General features: G+C 47.8%; 1 protein-coding gene across 5 annotated transcripts in view; it reads left to right on the forward strand.

Moving 5' to 3' along the window:
• Nucleotides 1–392: 392 nt before the first annotated feature.
• Nucleotides 393–26,076, forward strand: part of SLC36A4 (solute carrier family 36 member 4) — a 231,134-nt gene continuing 205,450 nt past the window's right edge. For all 5 annotated transcript variants that reach the window (XR_012226505.1, XR_012226504.1, XR_012226506.1 and 2 more), the window contains exon 1: nucleotides 393–550. Coding sequence is in view for 2 of the 5 variants with exons in the window: in XM_073558390.1 (XP_073414491.1) it covers nucleotides 511–550 (40 nt within the window). In the remaining 3 variants the exon portion in view is untranslated. The remainder of the gene's footprint in view (nucleotides 551–26,076) is intronic.

A 26,076-nucleotide genomic window follows, 5' to 3' on the forward strand; every position in this document is an offset into this window, starting at 1 on the left:
TACACCCCCCAAAGTCACTTCACATGTAAGGCGGCCCTAAACAAAATGGTAAGTTTTACAAACTTGGCCTGGCCTTGAAGGTGAAGACAGGCTGGGGGAGTGAAGGGGTTAAGGCGTTAAATATTCTAGTGCGTTCTCTTGAGTGCAGCCTCCGCTGAGCGCGGTCCCGCGGCCCCGTCCGCCCGCACTGACGGAGGAGGATGAGGGGAAGAAAAGTCAGGACTGCAGGAGACAACGCTGAAGGAGCCGGTCAGGTGACTCCGCGACGTCACCGCACAGGACCGCTCTAGTGAAAGAAAAGCGAGCACCTGACGACAGCCCATGACGTCATGAATGGGTGGAGCCACGTTCTCGCTTCTTCTTTACCAACAGGTTACACGGGATCGGTGGGCGTGGTTGTTGTCAGTACACACGTGGGGTGGGCGGGGCAAAAGCTGCGGCTGCGCAATGTGATCTAGTAGGACTGTAGTGAGGAGAGGAGGATGTGGACGAGTTTCCGGAGTCGGAAAGATGAGGACAGAAGCCGGCGACTTACTGCAGGAGGACATAGGTAGGAAGACGCTGGAGAACCGCACTTCACTGTACTGTGCTGACAAGAGAAGCGCAGGCGTCACTACACTGGTCCCCGCTGTCAGGTGTGACTGCTCCCCACTGTCAGGTGTGACTGCTCCCCGCTGTCAGGTGTGACTGCTCCCAGCTGTCAGGTGTGACTGCTCCCAGCTGTCAGGCGTGACTGCTCCCCGCTGTCAGGCGTGACTGCTCCCCGCTGTCAGGCGTGACTGCTCCCAGCTGTCAGGCGTGACTGCTCCCAGCTGTCAGGCGTGACTGCTCCCCGCTGTCAGGCGTGACTGCTCCCCGCTGTCAGGCGTGACTGCTCCCCGCTGTCAGGCGTGACTGCTCCCCGCTGTCAGGCGTGACTGCTCCCCGCTGTCAGGCGTGACTGCTCCCAGCTGTCAGGCGTGACTGCTCCCCGCTGTCAGGCGTGACTGCTCCCCGCTGCCAGGCGTGACTGCTCCCCGCTGCCAGGCGTGACTGCTCCCCGCTGTCAGGCGTGACTGCTCCCCGCTGTCAGGCGTGACTGCTCCCCGCTGTCAGGCGTGACTGCTCCCCGCTGTCAGGCGTGACTGCTCCCCGCTGTCAGGCGTGACTGCTCCCCGCTGTCAGGCGTCCTCGGTCCCCGCTGCCAGGCGTCCCCGGTCCCTGCTGTCAGGTGTCACTGGTCCCTACTGATTGCTGTGCTCCCTGCTGGTGGGTGTCACTGCTCCCTGCTGATTGCTGCCCCCTACTGTCAGGTAGTGTCGATGCTTCCCGCTGTCACTGGTCCCTGCGGTCACTGCTCCCTACTATCCCTACAGTCAGCTCTTTTTTGTTAGCTATTATTGCTCTGTACTGTCCTCATGTGACTCTGCACTGTTGTCCATCGCTTTCCCTAGTCACCGTGCGCTGTGGCTCTCACTGCGCCTTGTTGTCAGCTGTCACTGCTGATGTCGGCTGTCACTCTCCCATCACTTAGCCAGCTGCTGTCACTGCTCACGTCTGTTACAGCGCTGCTCAGCTGTCCCTCCCCTATCAGTGACACATCACTGTTACACCCAGTCCTCTATTACTGACTGTGACTCACCCCTGCTGTCTTGTGACCCATTATTGCTCCCTACACTCGCCCCTGCTGTCCTGTGACCGTCGCTGCTCCCTACACTCGCCCCTGCTGTCCTGTGACCCGTCATTGCTCCCTACTATAGAACCAAGGGCTCAAACATTGAAATGACTGTGTGCATGTGGCCTTATTAAAGGGGTTTTCTGGGCCTTTGACATCTTCATGGTGGGCCATCAGTATCAGACAGGGGGGTCTGACTCCTGGCACCCCTATGATTGGCTGACTGAAGGGGCTGGTAAGTCCTCTATTACTGACTGCTGTCCTGTGACCCGTTGCTGCTCCCTACACTCGCCCCTGCTGTCCTGTGACCCGTTGCTGCTCCCTACACTCGCCCCTGCTGTCCTGTGACCCGTTGCTGCTCCCTACACTCGCCCCTGCTGTCCTGTGACCCGTTGCTGCTCCCTACACTCGCCCCTGCTGTCCTGTGACCCGTTGCTGCTCCCTACACTCGCCCCTGCTGTCCTGTGACCCATTTGTCACGGTCACGTGTGTCTGGACGCAGCGAGTACCGCAGGGCGAACCCATGTGATGCACGTGACCCTGGATACACCGCTTCCAGTGGAGCGAATTTAAATAATAAACACGTGCAGCTGGATACACCGCCTCCAACAAATTTAGACATTACAAGTATATACAAGTCTGGAAACCCTGCCTCCAGTAAGGCGAATTTAAATAATAAAGGGGAACCTGGGAAACATTAACAATGGTGGGCCCTGCGATAGGGAGTAGGGAAGTGGAGACCTCCTGAACTCCCCTGAGCCAGTGTCCCTGCACTCCTAACGTTTCCTATGCCGGTTCCGCACCGCGCGCAACAGGAACCTAAAACCCCTAGGTCGCCCTGACCTAAACCCTCACTAGGGAATTGGTCGGTGCGGAAACTAATCCCACCACTGCACTAAAACACACGTGGAAAGATGACAAAACAGGGAAAACACCACTTAGCTTTGCTCTGTTGCGTACGCTCCTAGCAACAGAGCCCACCACCTGCGTGCATCTCCTCCACCCGGATCCATCACCATAGTGCAGCCTTGGAGCAGAGTCCACCACCAGTTGCAGCTGTCCAGTAACAGAGTCCCAAAGATGAGTTCAGCTCCTGCCCAAGAAGTCCAACATGCTTGAGTCCAGCTCTCAGCAACCAAGTCTCGCATGCTGAGTGCAACTCTCTCCATAGTCGTCACTCCACCAAGCCATGCAAGCACTTCCTGCAAACACCATAAACTGTGACTCCACCACACCATGCCAGCCCTTCTTGCAGACCACCTAGCTGCCACTTGTACCCTCTGGCTGGGCTGCGCAGGACTCATTTTCAGCTCCTTCATTCACCCAGGCTTCCTTGTAAATGACTAACACACAATCAATATCACCAACCGTGAATGATACACCTGACACTCATTTATAGAGCATTCACACCTGATTTGTAATTAAGTGCACATTAAACCAAAGAAACTACAGTGCACTACTGCTCACCACCACTGGGGCAACTTAGAATGAACGACACCACATGTAATAATTCTAATGGCCACCGGGGGCAATCAACCCATTTTGGCACCTAGCCAAAGGAAAAAAAGTTCACTTTTCCATTTAACTTGTCAGATCCAGCCTGGATCATAACAGTACTCCTCCTTAATGAGGGGCCTCTGGACCCTCAAGACCACTCCTCATAAGGAAAACACCTACAGCGAGGACGCCCAGATCCAGAGTTCTCCCCACCACCACCTGACACCTCAGGTTTATGACAAACGCACAGCTGGTATTGGCAATACATGTTCTGGAGGCACCACTCATCTCCACAGTCCCGACCTGGGGAACGAGTTTATGTATGTGTATGTTTGCTATGAGCTGATCAGACTCCACAACACACTTCCACAAGATGTTTTTTGGTGGCCACCCATACATGCTCGTTCACACACAGGTCCGGACCTGAACGTTTATTGCCACACATTCGTTTGTCATATTTTGGTGAACTCATTCTGGACTCGACGACAGAGGCGTCCCCCTGCGTCACCATAAACTCACACCCCCGCTATTCACCAAGGGACACCACCCTCCAACCCTTTAACCATGAGGTCTGCGCCTCCCAGGGTTGGTTAATGGCGAGGGTTGAGATTTGTCCCTACTCCCCCGCAGCACACCTGCCGCTCGCACCTGGAGGTGAAGCGACCAGGATATAGAGGAAATATACACTCGCTGGGCGCCTTCCTCCAAACGACCAGGAGGGGGTGGCCTCTTCGGTGGTATAGAAGATTTGGCGTGAGCCCTGCGGACTATCACCAGTCTGCTCACTACAGGGACGTACCCCTTCACCTCGGGGAACCCCAAACAGCACCATGGGGATCACCAACTCCACCCACCTGTCTGGTTACGTCCGCCTGTATGAACAAGTCCCGCTCCCCAGCAGCGACTCTAGGGGGCACTTTGCCAGTGCCGCAGGAATATGGAGGAAAAATACTCACTGGTCACCTCCACACGACCAGGAGGAGGCGGCTTCTTTGGTGGTATTGAAGATTTGGCGTGAGCACCGCGGACTATACACCAGTCTGCTCACTACAGGGACGTACCCCTTCACCTCGGGGAACCGCAGACAGCACCATGGGGATCACCAACTCCACCCACCTGTCTGTTTAAGTCCACGTGTATGAACAAGTCTCGCTCCTCCCCAGCAGCAACTCAAGGGGGCTTTTGCCAGACCCGCAATTTGCCAAAGCCGCCATTTTGATTTCCTGGTTACCTGAGCAGAGGCCCCAGACCCTGATAACTGCTGCTGCAGCGGCTCTAACACACCTTGCCGCTCCCCACTCACCTCAGTGAGGCCCGGCAGCAATTACTCACAGGTCTCCACATGGCCAAAGCTCACTAGAGAAAAAAAATGTAGGGTTGGTGATAATGTCATGGTCACGTGTGTCTGGACGCAGCGAGTACCGCAAGGCGAACCCATATGACACACGTGACCCTGGATACACCGCCTCCAGTGGGGTGAATTTAAATAATAAACACGTGCAGCTGGATACACCGCCTCCAACTGGCGAATTTAGACATTACACGTATATACAAGTCTGAAACCCCGCCTCCAGTAAGGCGAATTTAAATAATAAAGGGAAACATTAACAATGGTGGGCCCTGCGATAGGGAATAGGAAAGTGGAGACCTCCTGAGCTCCCCTGAGCCAGTGTCCCTGCACTCCTAACGTTCCCTATGCCGGTTCCGCACCGGGCGCGCAACAGGAACCTAAAAACCCTAGCTCGCCCTGACCTAAACCCTCACTAGGGAATTGGTCGGTGCGGAAACTAATCCCACCACTGCACTAAAACACACGAGGAAAGATGACAAAACAGGGGAAACACCACTTAGCTTTGCTCTGTTGCGTACGCTCCTAGCAACAGAGCCCACCACCTGTGTGCATCTTCTCCACCCGGATCCATCACCATAACTGGATCCTTCACCATAGTGCAGCCTTGGAGCAGAGTCCACGGTCATGAACTTATTTTCTGCTCCACCAGTTGAGAGTTCCCCTTCCGTTCTCCCTCTGGTGACAGGAGGTAAGTGCGGTTGATTTAAGTGGTAGTGATCTGCCACCTGATGAGGAAGATAACGATTGGATCTCTGGAGTATCAGACTGGATATAAGACAGCCGACGACCTATCCGGGTGCTGGTGATTCAGTCTCCTTCTCAGGTCCTGGACTTCAGCTCTCTTCCAGTCTTCTCAAGTTAAGTTTGTTTTTGGCTAATGTTCACACTTCCGCTTGTTGGTCAATTCAGTTTTTTGTGTATTCAGCCTGCCCCTGCTGGGGCTATGCTGAAATTCCACTCCTATTAATCAGTATTTGCCAATCTGCTTTTTGTCCCTTATTAGATTGGCCTCTTTTTTTTTTGCTCTGTCTCAGAATATTTCAGAGTGCTGATATAGGTTTAGAAGTCTAGTGACTTCAGGGTTAATATTGCTATCAGAAGTGTTGGACAATATTTTTGTAGTTTTTTTTTTGGCAGATTGCAGACAGTGTCTTTCCTTTTCTGTCCTTTTTAGTTAGCCGGGCCCCATCGTTTGCTCAGCCTATTTTCCTGCCTTTGTTTGTATTTTCATCTTGTTTCACCGTCAATACATGTGGGGGGCTGTCTTTCCTTTGGGGTCTGCTCTGGGGCAGTTAGTTTTCCTCTTTTCCTGCTTTAGGCTTATGTAGTTCTCCGGTTGTGACGAGGCGTCTAGGACCAACGTAGGAACGCTCCACGACTGCTGCTAGTTGTGCGGGTAAGATTAGGGATCTGCAATCTGCATAGTTACCAACTTCTCTGGTTTTCTGAGACTTAGCTTGTTGTCTTTTTTTCCTCCTCGGTTTCCCATTCATAACAGTCCACCACCAGTTGCAGCTGTCCAGTAACAGAGTCCTAAAGATGAGTTCAGCTCCTGCCCAAAAAGTCCAGCATGCTTGAGTCCAGCTCTCAGCAACCAATTCCCGCATGCTGAGTGCAACTCTCTCCATAGTCATCACTCCACCAAGCCATGCAAGCACTTCCTGCAAACACCATAAACTGTGACTCCACCACGCCATGCCAGCCCTTCTTGCAGACCACCTAGCTGCCACTCGTCCCCTCTGGCTTGGCTGCGCAGGACTCATTTTCAGCTCCTTCATTCACCCAGGCTTCCTTGTGAATGACTAACACACAATCAATATCACCAACCGTGAATGATACACCTAACACTCATTTATAGAGCATTAACACCTGATTTGTAATTAAGTGCACGTTAACCAAAAAAACTACAGTGCACTACCGCTCACCACCACCGGGGCAACTTAGAATGATCGACACCACGTGTAATAATTCTAATGGCCACCGGGGGGCAATCAACCCACTTTGGCACCTAGCCAAAGGAAAAAAAGTTCACTTTGTCCATTTAACTTGTCAGATCCAGCCTGGATCATGACACCATTATTGCTCCCTACACTCGCCCCTGCTGTCCTGTGACCCCTTATTGCTCCCTACACTCGCCCCTGCTGTCCTGTGACCTGTTGCTGTTCCCTACACTAGCCCCTGCTGTCCTGTGACTCGTCACTGTTCCCTACACTCGCCCTTGCTGTCCTGTGACCCATTATTGCTCCCTACACTCGCCCCTGCTGTCCTGTGACCCGTTGCTGCTCCCTACACTCGCCCCTACTGTCCTGTGACCCGTTGCTGCTCCCTACACTCGCCCCTGTTGTCCTGTGACCCGTAGCTGCTCCCTACACTCGCCCCTGTTGTCCTGTGACCCGTAGCTGCTCCCTACACTCGCCCCTGTTGTCCTGTGACCCGTAGCTGCTCCCTACACTCGCCCCTGTTGTCCTGTGACCCGTAGCTGCTCCCTACACTCGCCCCTGTTGTCCTGTGACCCGTAGCTGCTCCCTACACTCGCCCCTGTTGTCCTGTGACCCGTAGCTGCTCCCTACACTCGCCCCTGTTGTCCTGTGACCCGTTACTGCTCCCTACACTCGCCCCTGCTGTCCTGTGACTCTTCACTGCTCCCTACACTCGCCCCTGCTGTCCTGTGACCCATTATTGCTCCCTACACTTGCCCCTGCTGTCCTGTGACCCATTATTGCTTCCTACACTCGCCCCTGCTGTCCTGTGACCCGTCATTGCTCCCTACTGTGACGAGCGTCAGCTTACGCTGAGTCGTTTCTTTCTTGAAAGAGTGGACCCTTTGGACCGTGGCACCCACCCACCTAGGGCGAGCTGACCTAATGAGAACCACCCCCTATACAGGGAGTGTCAGGGGCAAGACCAAGGGGGTGAGCCACCACAGCAGCTGGACCAGACGGCCGGCTCAGGGAAACAAGACAAGGCAAGATGAGTCGTTAATTCAAAGAAACTTCATTAAGGAAGACTTCAGGTACAACAGGTGCAAAACGTGGACACACAGAACATAAGGCAAGGTGCGTGTAAGAGCACACCGAGGTTCAAGACTTTAGGAACTCTTCAGGATGCAACAGGAGCAAACGTGAACACGCAGAGTTCGTGGAACAGGGTGTGTGCAATGGAACGCCAAGGTCCAGGCATGGAATGTGCAGATGGTACGCGGACCTTGGACTCCGGACAGCAGTCCACGATCAACCAGGGCATCGGGGTCTGTAGCTCAGAGGGTGATCGGCAGGATCCGGACATCCAGAAGTCAGCCAGGGTTCCATGCAAGGAAAGTTAGTGACATGGTGCGTGTCAATGGACACATCAGGATCAGGTTCACAGGACAGAGGTTTGCGCATGCCAAGGGGCATGCCAGGGACGGGTCAGGTTCACAGGACGGTGGCCTGCGCATGGCAATGGGCATGCCAGGGACGGGTCAGGTTCACAGGACAGTGGCCTGCGCATGCCAAGGGGCATGCCAGGGAGAGACACAAGGTACGGTGGCATCGGAATCCAAATGCTGGCATCGACTGACAGGGTCCAGGTATCTGGCTACGGACAGCAGCTCCGGACATCAGGCCGCAGTCATCTAGGTCCAGACCTCTGGCAGCGGTCGCCAGGTTATGGAATCCAGCAGGCAAACTAGGGTCAGAGAAGAGCAAAAAGAGACAAAGGCTTTGTGCAAGAGTAGCACGAAAAGGCACAGTGCGAGAACCAGCGTGAGTGCAAGGGAGCACAGAGACCACAGCTGGGAGCACTGGCAGGTGGTACCGACGATAGCAGTTGCAAGCGGGCATGACTAGAGGCGGCACTGCTGCGAGGCCACGCAGCCAGACCACTATAGCACTGGACGGGGCACGGCAGGGCCACACAGGCGAGCACGGCTAGAGGCGACACGGCTGAGGCACACCAGGCAGGCACAGGTGACCAGGCACGTGCACGGAGCCACAAGGCAGGGCTAGGCAAAAGTACAGGACAGAGACGCGTGCGATACCGCATGGCAAAGCCTAGTATGAAAAGTGCAAGAGCGCACGTAACAACAGGAACAAGACAAAGAACGAGGCAGAGACCTGCGCATGCGGAGAGCATGACAGGGACAGTCTAGCAGCGGAGCGTAGGCCGAAGCCCAGAGCCGGGCAAAGGAAGGACCTTGGGACTAGACAGGGTACAGAACGAGGCCTGCACGTGTAGAGACACGCCAGGGAGAGATTCAGAGCGGAGGCCTGCACGTGTAGAGACACACCAGGGACAGAGACAGAGGCCTGCACGTGTAGGGAGACACGTCAGGGAGAAGTTCAGAGCGGAGGCCTGCACGTGTGAGGAGACACGTCAGGGACATGGTACAGAGGCAGCGTACCTGAAGCCAAAAAGCAGAGCGAGACATGAAACAAGGACAGAAACACGAAACAGAATCAGCGCAAACAAGGACTACAAGGCAAAGCAGAGCAGAGACAAAACATGGCACGAAGGACAAACACTAGACAAGACACAAGACAACAGACGGAATACGAGCACGGAGCGTGTGCAGAGACGCACGACAGAGCAGAGTGCAAGGGCACAGAATAGAGGGCGTGCCCCACAGACCAAGCAGCCATGCAGGGACACAATACTCAGGCCCTGAGCATAGGAAGGGGCAGCCTGAAATAGGGCATAGCTCCTCCTCTTCCAGGTCAGGACCAGGGGAGCACTTCCGGGTTCAGATCCACAGGATAACAGAGCGTAGTCACATGATCAGAGTTCCAGACATGACGAGACGACTGCAGAATCAGTGCTGAAACCTAGACAGGTCACATGATCAGAGTTCTAGACATGACGAGATGATTACCAAACCAGACAGTGCAGGATCCTAGGAAAGGTCACATGATCAGCGTTCCAGACATGACGAGATGATTGCAGAACCAGACAGTGCAGGATCCAGACAGGGACACCTGATCAGAGATTCTAGACATGACGAGAAGATCACAGAAGACAGCAGAAACGCAGGCATCCTGCAGCTCTGACATGAGGTGAGTACACTGCTCTAGGGAACGAGCAGGATAGCAGACAAGATATGCACATCGCTCCAAGAGTTCTTGAGAGAAAACAGACAGGGCAGACATGACAGACATGGCGGACATGACACCTACACTCACCCCTGCTGTCCTGTGACCCATTATTGCTTCCTACACTCGCCCCTGCTGTCCTGTGACCCGTCATTGCTCCCTATTATAGAGCCGAGGGCCCAAACATTGAAATGACTGTGTGCATGTGGCCTTATTAAAGGGGTTTTCTGGGCCTTTGACATCGTCATGGTGGGCCATCAGTATCAGACCGGGGCGGTCCGACTCCTGGTACCCCTATGATTGGCTGACTGAAAGGGCTACTGAGTCCCTTTATTGTTTACCAAGCACAGTGCTGTATATTGTTAGTGGCTGTGCCAGGTACTGCAGCTCAGGCCTGTTCATAGTGAATCAGCACTATCGTCCAGTTCACAGTGCCGGCTCGGTTTTCTGAGAAAGTAACCCCCCTATGATGAGCTGATCGCAGGGTTTCCCTATGGTGAGACCCCCAGATATCAACTGTAATCTTTGGTGGAGTTTTACAGCAGTTGTGTTATTGCCACACTGCGCCCCCACTGGAAAAATTGTGCATTACAAGGAATTTAATTGAAAAAGGAAAGTCTACACATTTAAGGTGTGTTCACACTCATAATTCTTTTTCAACAGTTTTTGGAGCAGAAACTCTTTAAAAACCCGAGTTAAAAAATGAGTTTGTTTTGGAGAGTTTCTGGTCTGAATGGTAAGTAAAAAAAAAAAAAAAAAAACCTCAGTGTGGAGATTTTTTATGTGGATTTTAGATCTGACTTTGCTCCAAAATCCACATGAAAAACTACTTTAAATACTCTCTGAAGAAGCTTTCTATTCCAGTGTGAATACTCTCATATAGTGGAGAAAGAACATACAATCCCTTCAAACAGTATTTAATGATCAATGTTAAAAAGCACCTTCCCAGTGAAAAAAGTATGGCCAGTGCCAAAATATGAAAGACCTATTCTGATGTGCTGCAAGGCCCTATACTAGGCCTATCTGATCTCTGCCTGTCTGTGGAGGTTGGTACCCTAAACAACGATTTTTTGGCGCACCCATTCAACGAGGACTGTCCCTCGCTCCCCTACCAATCCTTAGTCTCATAGGTGGAAAAACAATTTCATAATAGTGCAGAGATGAAAAAAGATCAAAATGCCCTATAGCCTATACATGCACTTCCAGAAAAATACAATAATATGATAAAAACCTGATAAATCCACATCATAACAAGTAAAGACCAACCAACATGCCCAATAGACATTAAATATTTGCCACATGTCCCAAGGAAGGGCCCATTAATATTTCAATCAAAAAGAAGCTGACAGGTGGTAACTTATTGTGAGTAGATACACCCCGACACGTTTCCCCGCCGTAGCGGTTCATCAGGAGGTTTGAAAGATGCCACGGATGTCCACAATGCCGGATGCCATAATGTCGAATGATACTCTCCCATAGTGCCCATGGTGTTGTTATTTTTATTTCCCACGTGTTAAAAGAAGCAACGTGTCAATTCTTGAGGTCATAGAATTCTAGAATGGTAGTGTGGCGCCCCTGAGGCTCAGTCGCCACAGAGGTACTGCACCTCCTCCTGAGGTGTGGTGCCCCACCATCCAGGTAAGGTGGAAACTCCTGACCACGCTCCAACGCTTGCACCCCACACCACAAAGTAGTGTAGCAAAGCACCTTCGGTGGCTCCCTGCTTGGAGTATAGCAAAGCACCCATTGGTGGCTCCCTGCTTGGAACACGAAACGTGCTGGGAGGTGGGTGGAGTTAGATTACATTACAAGGAGCGGGAAGAGTTTAAGTCAGTTAGTCAGTAGTTGATTGAGGAGCTAGAGAGAAGATCCCTAGAGAGAGGGATAGATGGATGGAAGTGCTGCAGCAGATCCCAGTGATCTGGGTCTGCTGGCACGGGAAAGAGAGAATGAGAGAGCAACATAGACTGAAAGCCTGACTCTCCATAGAAGGAAAGGATTAGCACGGAACGTGAGGAGTAAAAGAGAACAGAGGACATGGGTGAGAAGAGAACCCTTCCTAGAAGTTCTAAGCGCAAGGCCGGGGCCCGGTCCCCGAGGTTGTACGGATACTAATGGTCTTGCAGCAGACACCGGAGGAATAGAAGTAGTGACCACTTTATTCCCACACAAGGCTTGGGGGCACAACAGCAACTGGATAGTGAGCCGGGACTTAGTAGCAAGGAGTCCCCGAAGCAGGCTACAGCTGTCTGCCGAACAAGTAGCGTTCATAGGAACATCAGACGAGAGGAACTCCAGTGTAACTCAGTACTAGGAGTACTTCATCTAAAGGCGGATAAGAGGAGACGTTCAGAAAGGCACAAGTTGGTGGAGTGTTGGAAAGGAGTATTCCATCTGGCCTGGGGGTGTTGACTTTGTCCCAGACCCGGAGGACACGGCACAGAAGCAGGCACCTGTTTGTGCAACAGACTGTGAGTAAAGCGTTGAAACTACATGCCCTGGTGTCCTCCACTTATTCCAGCGTCAACCTGCCCGGCACCAATACATCCCCTGCGTCTGACACTACATCACCTAAGTGTCACCATATCTACTCTGCCCTGGGACAACAGCCCTGCCTGTGGAGGGTTATACCATCCCTGCTGCACCACACCATCTCCCAGAGGATCTCTCTGCAGCGTCGGCCTAACATCTACATTGCCGAACACCACAGGTGGCATCACGACTTATTCATTCACACTGAACATTTACCATGGGCGCCCAGGGCCACGTGCCGGGTCACAGCTACCGTGACAACTCCCATTGAGATCCACCGGACCCGGTACCGAGTACCCCACAGCCCTGGGTGTGAGGGTGTTCCAACTGCGTTGGAAGCGACCTCCTGGGCCATCTGGTCCAACCCCCTGCTCAAAGCAGGATTCACTAAACCATCCCAGACAGATGTCTGTCCAGCCTTTTCTCTAGTATTAGCTATCCCTCCAAGCTTTGTGTCATCAGCAAATTTAATCAGTTTACCCTCAATTCCTTCATCTAAATCATTGATAAAGATGTTGAACAATACAGGGCCCAGGACAGAGCCCTGTGGTACCCCACTTGAGACATTCTTCCAACTGGATGTGCAGCCATTTACGACCACTCTTTGGGTCCGATCACTAAGCCAGTTATTAATCCACCTAACAGTTGCCTTGTCCATTCCATACTTAGCTATTTTTTCAATAAGGATTGTGTGAGATACTTTGTCAAATGCTTTGCTGAAGTCAAGATATACTATATCTACAGCATTTCCCTGATCCACCCAATCAGCGATTCCATCATAGAAGGAAATTAAGTTAGTCTGACATGACTTATTAGTTACAAACCCATGCTGACTCTGGTTAGTCACTTCATTCTTATCTAGGTACTGACATACATGTTGTTTAATAATTTGTTCAAAGATCTTTCCTGGTATAGAAGTCAGACTCAAAGGCCTATAGTTGCCTGGATCCACCTTCTTCCCCTTTTTGAAGATAGGAGCAACATTTGCTCTTCTCCAGTCTTCTGGGACTTCTGTTCCCCAAGTATTTTCAAAGATTATGGAGAGTGGTTCAGAAATTTTCTTCTACTATCTCCTTCATTACTCTGGGGTGTAATTCATCTGGACCTGGAGACTTGAATTCATTTAGGTTAGCTAAGTATTTCTCACTATCTTTCTGTTTATAGATATCCTGGATTCTTCTATTCCCTTAATAGGACAGTGAAGAACAGTTGATGTTACATTTCCTTTCTGAGAGAAAACAGATGCAAAATAGGAATTTAAAAGTTCGGCCTTCTCAACATCCTGTATTACCATTTCATCATTTTCATCCTGTAAAAAATCCTATAGCATCTTTGACTTTTCTTTTACTTTTGACATATCCTCAAAATCCTTTATTATTGCTTTTGACGTCTCTTGCAAGCCTCAATTCATTGTCAGCTTTAGATAATCTGATCCGTGCCCTGCAGGTTCTGCAGACAGCATTATATTCTTCTTTAGATATGCCTCCCTCTTTCCATTTTATAAACATTTTTTTTCTTCCTTTTTAGCATGTGCTTAAGTTCTGTGTTCATCCATCCTGGTTTCCTTAAATGCTTCCTATTCTTCCCTCTTTTCGGAATTGTTAACGATTGTGCTTTGAGAATTTCATTTTTCAAGATTTCCCATCCTTCCTGGACATTTTTGTCTTTAAGGATATCCAGCCAATGGATCCCTCCAATTCTCTTTCTGAATCCCTTAAAATCTGCCTTTCTGAAATCTAACCTTGATGTCTGAGTCTTCACAGGTCTTCCTCTTCTAGTAATTCAAAATTCTAAAATAGCATGGTCGCTACCTCCTTGGGTCCCAGCCACTTTTACCTCCTCAACCATTTCCTCTCTGTTTATAAGGATTAGATCCAAGGTAGCAGTTCCCCTTGTTTTCTCCCTTACCTTTTGGAAGATAAAGTTGTCAGCAAGAGAGGATAAGAAGTTCCTTGACCTGTTAGTTTTGCCTGAGAGAGATTCCCAACAAATGTCTGGATAGTTGAAATCTCCCATGACAACTATGTCATATTTTTTGGAGAACTTGGCCATTTGGTGCATAAAGAGTTCATCCATATCTTCAGCTTGCACAGGCGGCCTGTAGTAAATGCCTACAATGGTGTCCTTTCCATTGTTCTGTCCTTGTATTCTTACCCAGACAGTTTCCACAGAACTCCCAGTCTCTGAAGCTTGGATCTCTGTGCAGATATACGCGTTTCTAACATACAATGCGACACCTCCTCGTTTATCAAGTCTGTTTCTAGCAAATAAGTTGTATCCTTCTAGTTTTGTATTCCAATCGTGCGTATTGTCCCACCAAGTTTCAGTGATTCCAATGACATCATATTTCTTCTCCTGCGTTATTAGTTCCAACTCTCCTTGTTTGTTGCCCATGCTTTGTGCATTCGTATAGAAACAGGTGTTATTGCTTGAAAATTTGGCCGCTGATTTAAAGCAGAAAAAAAACACTTTATTCACAAAACATTGTGCAGATTTTGTTGCAGATTGAAAAAAAAAAAAACCACAGCAAAATAAATAAGATTTCTAAAACCTCATTCATACGGTGCCTTTTTATTTTCCTTCCGCAGCATGTCAATTCTTTTTGGCGTTTTTGCAGCAGAAAGCCTAAAAAAACACAATGAAAACGCAAGGAAAAATTAGCAGAATCTACACTGCGAAAACGCCCTTACGACGTGTGTTCACTGAGTATTTGCAGTGGATTTTTCTGCACTAAAACCGCGTCTCTTGCAGGAAAACCGCAGAATAAATTTTTTAATGCTTTTTTTACTTACATTTCTTCTATTTGGGTTGGTTCACACATGGGACTCGATTCATCATGGCTGTTGCTCCACTTTTCCGGAGTAATTTGCTTCTTTTTTTTGTGTCTTTTGTATTTAAGTTGTCTTTTATTTTTTAATATACGGTATATATTTTTTTATATATCTACCGTATTTTTTGTTTTTTCACTTTGTTCACCCAGATATTTCAGACACATTAATGAGCTGGGACTTTTAGAAAACTACTCCTTTTTTTTGTTTGCAGTTCCCTCCAATTCCTGCTTGGAGTAAGGTTGTTGGATGAGTTGTCCGTTTGGCACATTTTTGTGCCATTTTAATGGATTTGTGAGTGAGAAGTCGCAAAAAAAACCCCGTTAAGGACAATTTTTGAGTATTTTTTAAAATTCATGGACTTTCTGCGCCAGTTTCAAGAATTTAACTCAAAAACCGTCAGTGAATACCACGAGACAAAAAAATAAAAAATAAAAGTGAGTTTAAAAAAAAAAATCATAAGTGATAAATTAGGCCCAGAATGTTTTTTGCTGCCTTTTTTTCTGTCCATACTTTTTGTGCTGGGGGGGGGGAAATGTTTCAGTAGTAGAAAAATAAATATTTTTGAAATCTCCTTCACACAGTGCATTTTTTTTTTTTATTTTTTTTTTCAAATGTCAAATCCTTTCAGCATTTATTTTAAACCAATTAATTGAATGCATCAAAACACATTTAAAATCTAATGGAAAACGTAATGTATTCAGTGTCCTGCGAACGCTCTGTGTTTTCCATATGGGGGAAAAAAGGCTGCAAAAAAGCACTGTGTGAACATACCCTTAGCATGGGTAAAAAACACTGCAAAAAAGCAGAAGTTGAGATTTAAAAAGAAAAAAATCATTGATGGCTAAAATGCACAAAAAAAGTTTTTGTTTTTTTTTTAAATCCAGAACTGCCTACAAACCGAGTTTTCACATTATCTTTTCGGTAAGCCGTTTTCTGCCAATTTAATTTGGAGTTCAGCTCTGAAGGCTGCAAGGAATTCTAATTTCGAACTTTTAAGTCTGAAAACTTTCTGAAACTGAAAAATAAAAACCCCGCAGTGTTATCTGCAAAGAAAGAAATTAAAAGTTTGTTTGAAAAACTCCTTAATTAAATTCTTCATTTTCTTTTTTTCCCGGCAGTTTGTTTTACTTCTAATTCAGCATGTCTGTGTTTTAATGAGAAAGTTAAAAAAAAAACAAAAAAAAAACCCCTGCAACTCTCTTTTTGATGGGGAAAAAAACAGTGTGGCTTCCGGGGCTGTAAATGAACGCGCAGATGTTTACAGCTTCTGAAGAGGGATGAATGGATCTCGCTATGGAAATAGGTGAAGGGGAAAAAAAAGAACAACAGCGTAAAGGGAATAATTATGAGAACGGAGTAAAATATTCATGGAGAATAAATTAAGAAAATGTAGAAGCAAGAAAACTTGTATTGGAAATGGAGGAATAAAATAAGAATGCCTTAGTAATGTAAATGGGTAGTAAATAGAAACATAAAAGATATGTAAAAAATCCAAAAAATAACATTTTCCTTCTATATTTTTTTTTTTTTTTTTTTTTTTTTAGATTTTTATGTAATATTTCTCTATTTGGTTCTCTAGCAACATTTTTTTCTGGTATTTATAGGCTTTTATTTTTATCTATTTTTTTATTCTCTATAACGTAGGTTTTTACTGAAATTTTTATATTTTATTATAGAGAACTGAATAAAAAAATATATAAAAATCAAACAAATAATAAAAATGTAAAAATAGCAGGAAAATGTTATGGTATAGAGAACTAATACAAAAAAAAAATATATACACTGCTCAAAAAAAATAAAAATCAAACTCCTGTGAAATCAAACTGTCCACATGCTGTTGTGCAAATGGAAACAGATGGAAATTATTGGCAATTATCAAGACAGGAGTGGTTCTGCCATAGCTCCCAAGCGTCCCCAATTCCCGCAGGACAGTCCCGTTTTTGACACCCCCCTCCCACGTCCCGCCCGGGACGATATTCTTCCCGCATTGCACTGAGCCGCCACGCCCCCCCATCCACAGACGCCATGCTTGCCATCCCAGATAGACGCCCCGCAGCCTGCAATGATGTGGCTGGGCTGTGTGTGTTCTGTCTGTGCGCAGAGGACCTGTGAGAGGGGAGGAGTCAGGGATCACATGATCAGGGCCCTCCTCGTCTATGTGGCTGGTCTGTGTGTGTTCTGTGCGCACAGGACCTGTGAGAGGGGAGGAGTCAGGGGTCACATGATCAGGGGCTGTGTCTGCCTCCGTGTCTACACTCTGCAGGAGTCTGGTCTGCTGTGCTGGTTGTCATGCTGGATGAGGTAAAGTTTCTGGTTGGGGTCAGGAGAGGTTTAGGCTATGTTCACACGTGGTGGTTTTTTCGCGTTTTCGCGGCGGTTTTAACCGCACGATTTTGCTGCGAAAATGCGAAAAATAAGCATCCCATGCATTCCTATGGGATTCCGCAATGCTGTGCTAATGCTGCGGTTTTTTCACCGCGGCAGAATCGCTTCGCGGTAAAAAAAACGCATGCTCATTAATTTTGCAGAATCGCGGCGATCCCGCACCCATAGGAATGAATTGTTCTTCTTACTTTCCGCATGTGGCTGTGCACACCATGCGAAAAGTAAGCAGAACATTTGCGGATGGTACACACGGTCCGGAGGAGAGGAGACTGTCCTCCGGGCTTTGGGTACCATATCCCTCTAAAAAATAGAATTTAAAATAAAAAATATTCTCACCTTCCGACGTCCCGCGCAGCCTTCCCGCCTCTCTCCACGCTCCCGGTCCCAGTAATCCTTTGCGAGCGATGACGTCCGTTCTCGCGGTCATTCGCGCGATGTCATCGTGAATGACTGCGAGACGTCGCGATCCCGCGAGAACGGACGTCATCGCGGTAATTATCGCAAAGGATTACTGGGACCGGGAGCGTGGAGTGAGGCGGGAAGGCTGCGCGGGACGCCGGAAAGTAAGAATAACAATATATATATATTTTTTTTTATTAGGATGTAAAAAATATCTTTTACTATTGATGCTGCATAGGCATCCTCAATAGTAAAAAGTTGGTCACACTCGTCAAACACTATGTAGCATCGCTTTAAAATGCTAGCAATTCTGCAAGCTAATAATGCTGGCAAAATGCTAGTTTTTCCGTGGGAAAATCGCAGGAATTTAAAATGCGATTTTCCAGCGAAATGGAATTCGGAATTCTCGCAATAATTTTCGCGAGAGTTCGGCTACATGTGAATGTAGCCTTACAGAGTGGATGTAGCAGAGCCGTGTGTGAACGAGGTGTACGGAGCGGAGCCGCGCGTGTACAGGGTGTACGGAGCAGAGTCGTGTGTGTACTTGGTGTACGGAGCAGAGGCTCATGTGTACTTGGTGTATGGAGCGGAGCCGTGTGTGCACGGAGTGGAGCCATGTGAGTACTGGATGTATGGAGCGGCGCCAAGTGTGTACGAGGCATACAAAGTGGGCGTTTCCCACGGACACAGGAGTACATGGCGGAGCCCCAAGGAGCACTTTAAAACTCGCACATGACGTTCCACCGGAAATGATGTGCTGGAAGCTGACCGGAAATTAGGTGATTTCATGAGGAGATTGTGACGGAACCAGGAATGCTTCAGATCCATCACCATGTCCTCCTCCGAGAGCGCGGACAGCGGGATCACCTTGGAATCAGGGATGCTGGCCATGTGAGCGAATCATGATATGTCCTGCATCGGGAGGCTCAGGTGGGCACTTCAGTGGGAGTCGGGCTGCTATAGTATCTTTATAGAATCTTTCTTTCTCTGTTTCTTTATTTCTCTGTTCTTTCTCTCTGTTTGTTTCTCATTCTCTGTTCTGTCTTTCCCTCGCTCTCTCTGTTCTTTCTTTGCCCTCTTCTGTCTGTCTGTCTGTCTGTTTGTCTGTCTTTCTGTCTGTCCTCTCTTTCTTTCTCTCTGTACTTTGTTTCTTTACTTCTTTCTTTCTCTCCCTCTGTTCTTTCTCAGTCTCTCTCTGTTTTTACTTTCCCCTCTTTCTCTCTATCTCTCTCTTTTTTCACCTCTTTCTTTCTCTGTTCTTTCTTTCATTTTTTTCTTTCTTTTTCTTTCTCTGTTTTTTCTTCCCCTCTTTCTTTCTGTCTATCGCTCTGTTCTTTCTTTCTCCTTCTTCCTTTTTCTCTCTGTTCTTTCTATCTTTCTTTTTTCTCTTTCTTTCTCTCTCTGTATTCTTTTTTTCCCCTCTTTCTTTCTTTCTTTCGCTCTCCCTCTGTTCTTTTTTTCTGTCCTCTTTCTTTCTCTCTCTGTTCTTTCTTTCCCCTCTTTCTTTCTCTCTATCTGTTCTCTCTCTCTGTTCTTTCTTTTTTCTTTCCCCTCTTGCTTTCTCTCTGTTCTTTTTTTCTGTCCCTGATTTTTTTCTCTCTGTGTTCTTTCTTTCTCTCTTTTTCTCTGTTCTTTCTTTCTTTCTCCTTTCTTTCTCTCTGTACTTTCTTTCGCTCTCTGTTCTTTCATTCTTTCCTCTTTCTTTCTCTCTGTTCTTTTATCTTTCTCTCTCTGTTCTTTCTCTCTCTCTCGCTCTCCTTTCTTTCTTTCTGTATTTTCTTTTCTCTCTCTCTGATTTCTTTCTTTTCCTTAGTACCAGTCAGTGTGCCCATTATGCCAGCCACTATGCCTCTAATAGTAGTCAGAGTGATCAGCAGTGCTAAATGGGTGCGGCTGGGCGTGGACATTGGTGTGACTAGTCGTGAAATGGGTGTGGTCAGGCTTGGCCTAGAATTTGCGGCTGCGCGCGCCGCCACCTTTGTCCCTCTGTTATGATTGGGTCACCGAGGAGGAAAACAAGACCAAGCTAAGTCTAACTACGCGGATTGCAGACCCCTGATCCTAACCACACAAGTAACAGTAGCCATGGAGCGTACCTACGATGATTCTAGACGCCTCGTCACAGCCAGAGGACTAAATAAGCCTACAGCAAGAAAAGGGGAAATCTAAACTGCCCCAGAGCAGACCCCAAAGGAATAGACAGCCCCCACACATGTACAAGATGAAAGCACAAACACAGGTAGGAAAATAGGCTGAGCAAACGATGGGGCCCACACTAACTAGAAAGGACAGGAAAGGAAAGATACTGTCTGCAATCATGCCAAAAAACCCTGCAAAAATGTCCAACACTTCTGATATCAAAAAGTACCCTGAAGTCACTAGACTTCTCCCACTATATCAGCACTCTGGCATATTCTGAGAACAGAGCAAAAAGAGGCCAATTTAATAACGGACAAAAAGCAAACTAGCACATACAATGACATAAGAGTGGAAATTCAGCACAGCCCCAGCCTGGGCTGGTTGACCACACAAAAAACTGAATAGACCAAACCAAATCAAATGAGAACATAAGCAGAGAACAACTTAGCTTGAGAAGGCAGGAACTGAGCTGGAAACCAAGACCTCAGGATGCAGGAAAAAATCACCAGCATGGGAATAGGGAGTCGGCTGTCTTAAATCCATTCTGAGACTCCAGATGTCCAATCCTCTTCCTCATTCTCTGGTGACAGGTCTCTGTTAATTAGATCAGCTTCACTACCTCCTGCCACCACCAGAGGGAGCCCGGAAAGAGAACTCACTACTCTGTCAGCACAACCAGCTCCCTCACCAGAAACCAGAGGGAGACCAGAAAATGAGTTCACAACACCCTCTTTCCCTACTTCGAAAGTTGGGAGGTATGGTTCTGCTGGTGGGGAACACAGACCACATCTCAATACCAATGCTTTCTGGCTGATGTTTTGGTCACTCAGACCATCCTCATGGAGTAGGTTTCTAACCGTTTGTGCAGACACATGCACATTTGTGGCCTGCTGGAGGTCATTTTGCAGGGCTCGGACAGTGTTCATCCTCTTCCTCCTTGCACAAAGGCGGAGGTAGCGGTCCTGCTGCTGGGTTGTTGCTCTCCTACGGCCCCCTCCATGTCTCCTGGAGTACTTGCCTGTCTCCTGGTAGCGCCTCCAGCCTCTGGACAACACACAGACAGAAACAGCAAACCTTGCCACAGCTCGCATTGATGTGCCATCCTGGATGAGCTGCACTACCTGAGCCACTTGTGTGGGTTGTAGAGTCCGTCTCATGCTACCACGAGTGTTAAAGCGCAACCAACATTCAAAAGTGACCAAAACATCAGCCAGAAAGCATTGGTACTGAGATGTGGTCTGTGGTCCCCACCTGCAGAACCACTCCTTTATTGGGGGTGTCTTGATAATTACCAATAATTTCCATCTGTTGTCTATTCCATTTGCACAACAGCATGTGAAACTGATTGTCAATCAGTGTTGCTTCCTAAGTGGACAGTTTGATTTCACAGAAGTTTGATTTACTTGGAGTTATATTCTGTTTATGTGTTCCTTTTATTTTTTTGAGCAGTGTAGTAATATTGACTTAAAGGTAGTGATGAAGTAAAGTGCAGAAGACTAAAGTGCCTAAATGGATTGTGTAACCATACCTAATAAACTGGTAGAATTCGACTGCAGACCGAGACCCAATGGGTCTTTCTGTGACCACCTTCAACTTTTTTTTTTCTCTTTTTTTCCATTAATAAGCCAACAGGTTTCTTGTCTTTTTCCTCCTTTCCTTCTTTTTCTAAATTTTCCAGCACTACATATAACTAGCGACTTGAGACAACGTTCTCACTTTTTATTTTTTTTAAAGCTAATTTGCATAATTGTCCCAGGGAGCATTGCAGTTGAATTTGTACAAGGTGATCCAGAATTAACAAGCATAGCAAATGCTAACTCTGTGGCAACCTGCAGCTACCACAAGGTGGAGCTCAATGCATATAAATGTGTACAGCTACTATGGAAAAGCTCTAAAAATGCGTGAAATTTACATCTTAGATGGTCACTGTCGTTTTAGCAAGCGTTACGTGAATCAATAGTACAAGTGATTGTAAGGAGCTTTGTAATATATGTTATCAGAGAAATATGCATCTTCTCCACGTAGAAGCCAGCTTCACCTTTTCCTCCTACCAACCCCTCCAAATACTGATCTCCTCATTCGCTCTGAAACGCAGCTGAAATCGTTCTTGTTCAAAACAAGACTGCCAGCTCACTGAGGGATCAGATTAAAGACAGAATCAAATAAACAAATGGTGCAGCTGCTTTCTAGTAAGTGTTTATCTCAACCCAGAGCTGGATTCACAGCTGCAATGCTCAGTACTGCAGTATAGCGTCCTTCTTCTGTACATATGTTGGGTAGAGGCAGGAGAGCAGGAATCCCTCATGTCTGTGTGTGTGCTGTGCAGGGCTGTGGAGTCTGAGCCGGTATGAAGTGAACAGACTTCTAAAATATATATTACATTGGGTATATTAACACAAGACAGGAGGTGCTGAGTATTTTTTCAGAATAATTTGTGAAAGTTCTGAAATATCCTATAAATGTTCTGTCCCTGATCTCGGGATCTCGGCTTTTAGTTGAGATGACTCTGTGCTGCACTTTATGTACATGGTCAGTAGTGAGGCAGGGCTGTGGAGTCGGTGCCAGGGAAATTGGGGAGTTCGGAGGTCTGGTGCTGTGTACGAGAGACATCATAGCAGCTACTCTCCACCCACTAGCTCAGAGACAACTGATGATTAGAGAGAGAACCTGCAGAGTGATAAACTGATGAAAAGTGCAGGATACAAGTCATATAATAGCCTGAAATGGTGTCCTCACATACACACAGGACAGCTAATTCTGAAGAATCACATGAGACGACAGGTATACTCTAAGATGACTTTTGCGGTGTGATCTCCTGACAGAGCACTGTGGCATAACGGGACCTGAGAGGAGGGCTGTTACTCGCCGGCCTGAAATGACCTGCTCAGCAGTGTAAACCTTGGGTAAGAATCTCTGTTCTTCAGTTTATTATTATTTATTTACACTCACTGGCCACTTTATTAGGTACACCATGCTAGTAACGGGTTAGACCCCCTTTTGCCTTCAGAACTGCCTCAATTCTTCGTGGCAGAGATTCAACAAGGTGCTGGAAGCATTCCTCAGAGATTTTGGACCATATTGACATGATGGCATCACACAGTTGGCGCAGATTTGTCGGCTGCACATCCCTGATGCGAATCTCCCGTTCCACCACATCCCAAAGATGCTCTATTGGATTGAGATCTGGTGACTGAGGAGGCCATTTGAGTACAGTGAACTCATTGTCATGTTCAAGAAACCAATCTGAGATGATTCGAGCTTTATGACATGGCGCATTATCCTGCTGAAAGTAGCCATCAGATGTTGGGTACATTGTGGTCATAAAGGGATGGACATGGTCAGCAACAATACTCAGGTAGGCTGTGGCGTTGCAACGATGCTCAATTGGTACCAAGGGTCCCAAAGAGTGCCAAGAAAAAATTCCCCACACCATGACACCACCACCACCAGCCTGAACCGTTGATACAAGGCAGGATGGATCCATGCTTTCATGTTGATTACGCCAAATTCTGACCCTACCATCCGAATGTCGCAGCAGAAATCGAGACTCATCAGACCAGGCAACGTTTTTCCAATCTTCTACTGTCCAATTTCGATGAGCTTGTGCAAATTGTAGCCTCAGTTTCCTGTTCTTAGCTGAGAGGAGTGGTACCCGGTGTGGTCTTCTGCTGCTGTAGCCCATCTGCCTCAAAGTTCGACGCACTGTGCGTTCAGAGATGCTCTTCTGCCTACCTTGGTTGTAACGGGTGGCAATTTGAGTCACTTGCCTTTCTATCAGCTCGAACCAGTCTGCCCATTCTCCTCTGACCTCTGGCATCAACAAGGCATTTCCGGCCACAGAACTGCCGCTCACTGGATTTTTTTTCTTTTTCGGACCATTCTCCGTAAACCCTAGAGATGGTTGTGCGTGAAAATCCCAGTAGATCAGCAGTTTCTGAAATACTCAGACGAGCCCTTCTGGCACCAACAATCATGCCACGTTCAAAGGCACTCAAATCACCTTTCTTCCCCATACTGATGCTCGGTTTGAACTGCAGGAGATTGTCTTGACCATGTCTACATGCCTAAATGCACTGAGTTGCCGCCATGTGATTGGCTGATTAGAAATTAAGTCTTAACACACAGTTGGACAGGTGTACCTAATAAAGTGGCCAGTGAGTGTATATAGCACCATTGATTCCATGGTGCTGTACATTAGACGGGGTTACATAAAAAAATCACATTTCTCTGACAGTTAGCAAACTAACAATGACAGACTGGTTCAGAGAGGAGGGGACCCTGCCCTTGCGGGCGTACATTCTGCAGATTCAGAGTTGACCTTATTTTACGAGACGTCCCAGGACAAATAGTTTTTTCCTCCTCTGTAGAGCCTCATTCCAAGTATTGAAGTCTTTGAATTGACAGCAATAAGGACCTTTTGCTGTAGAAGCAGAGAGCGCTGCTCCTCTGTGACTGCTGACATACTGTGCCGAGGATGAGCTGGAGGACGCTATCTGATTTCGGAGCCAGAGACGCAACTTGTTCTTTAGCGTCCAGTTTCAAAGGCCGATGTGAGATCTATGGATTTATCTTCAAGGGAGGACATAAAAGGAATATTTATCAGTGTAGCAAGAAGAGTCAGCGGGGAAGAAGAGAAGCGCGCTGTACTTGACAAGTCTCTTTGCAGCGAGATGTTGGAAGCCGGTAACCTCTTGCTCTTTATTGGTGTAGCACATGGCGGCGGTCTCTCTTTCACGAAGGAGATTTATTCCAATGGTCTTACAATTTGACCGTGACCGCAGTAACTGTGCCAAATTTATGACACTAGTGTACGCTGCGCAATAGATTTAGTAAATCTTACTACATTGCGTTAGACCTTTTTCTATTTTTGCCACTTTTGTAAATTGGCTGTCGGACCCCTAGTGGTTGGAAGATAAATTTGAAGTAATGCTTTAGTACATATAGGAGAATGATCCAGCACACTAAGTGCCGAGAGGGGTTAATCAGCCATGACAGATTGATTAAAAGCATGAGTTGGGAGAGGAGGATGCTCACCGTTAGAGATGGACGAACCCGAACAGTAAAGTTCGGTGTCCATAACAAACACCTACTGTTCGGGCACAGGCCCCGAACACGGACTTCACAAAATAGTCCATGTTACTGTTTGAGTTCGGCCTCCCCGAACATCCAGTGTTTGCCCCGCTGTCATATGCATGACACCGAAACAAACACTGCTTCTAATATGACAGCGTGAGCGCTCAGCTGTGATCGGATGTATAAAATTTACCTCTGCTCACTGGCGTCGACTGATGGCACTACTGCTGCCATCAGCCTACGACTGCTGCCACTAATAACAGCAGGAGCGGGGGATGGAAGTATTTATCAGCCGGCGCTGTAAATAATTAAAAAAATACCGTATATACTCGCGTATAAGCCGAGATTTTCAACCCATTTTTTTGGGCTGAAAGTCCCCCTCAGCTTATACGCGAGTCATATACCAGGGGGTCGGCGGGGGAGGGGGAGTGGGGGTTTCAGGTCATACTGACCCCCCCCGGTGCGGTCCTCCCAGTCTCAGGCTCCTTCCTTCAGCGGTCACGTGGTACCGCTCATTAAAGGCTGAAGGAAGGAGCCTGAGACCGGGAAAAGTGGGGCTGCAGAGACCGCGCCGGGAGGGGGTAAGTATATGCAATATTCAACTGTCCATGGCTGCGCGCTGCTCTGTCCTCTCCTCAGCGTCCTCTGTCTGTGATGTTCAGGTCAGAGGGCGCCGTGGCGTAGTTAGTGCGCACCGCGCCCTCCGCCGGGACGTCACTGACAGAAGACTTGGAAGAGAGGACAGCGACGCGCAGCCATGGAGCGGGGATTGGTAAATATCGCCAGTGCCGGGGTCCTGAGCAAGCGGTGACATCGGCACCTGTCCCTGCCTGCTCAGGACACCGGCACCGGGCCCCCAGCGACGAGAGGTGAGTGTCATTTTTTTTTTATTTGCAGCGGCAGCACATGGGGCAAATTCTATGGAACATTTTATGGGGGCATAATTATGGAGCAGCATATGGGGGCATAATCTATGGTGCATCTTATGGGGGCATAACCAATGGAACATCTTATGGGGGCATAATCTGTGGAGCATCTTATGGGGGACATAACCTATGGAGCATCTTATGGGGCATAATCTATGGAGCAGCATATGGGGGCATAATCTATGGAGTATTTTATGGGGGCATATTCTATGGGGCAGCATAT

This window comes from Dendrobates tinctorius, unplaced genomic scaffold (assembly GCF_039654945.1).
Source record: "Dendrobates tinctorius isolate UK_male_01 unplaced genomic scaffold, ASM3965494v1 ptg000256l, whole genome shotgun sequence".
NCBI lineage: Eukaryota > Metazoa > Chordata > Amphibia > Anura > Dendrobatidae > Dendrobates > Dendrobates tinctorius.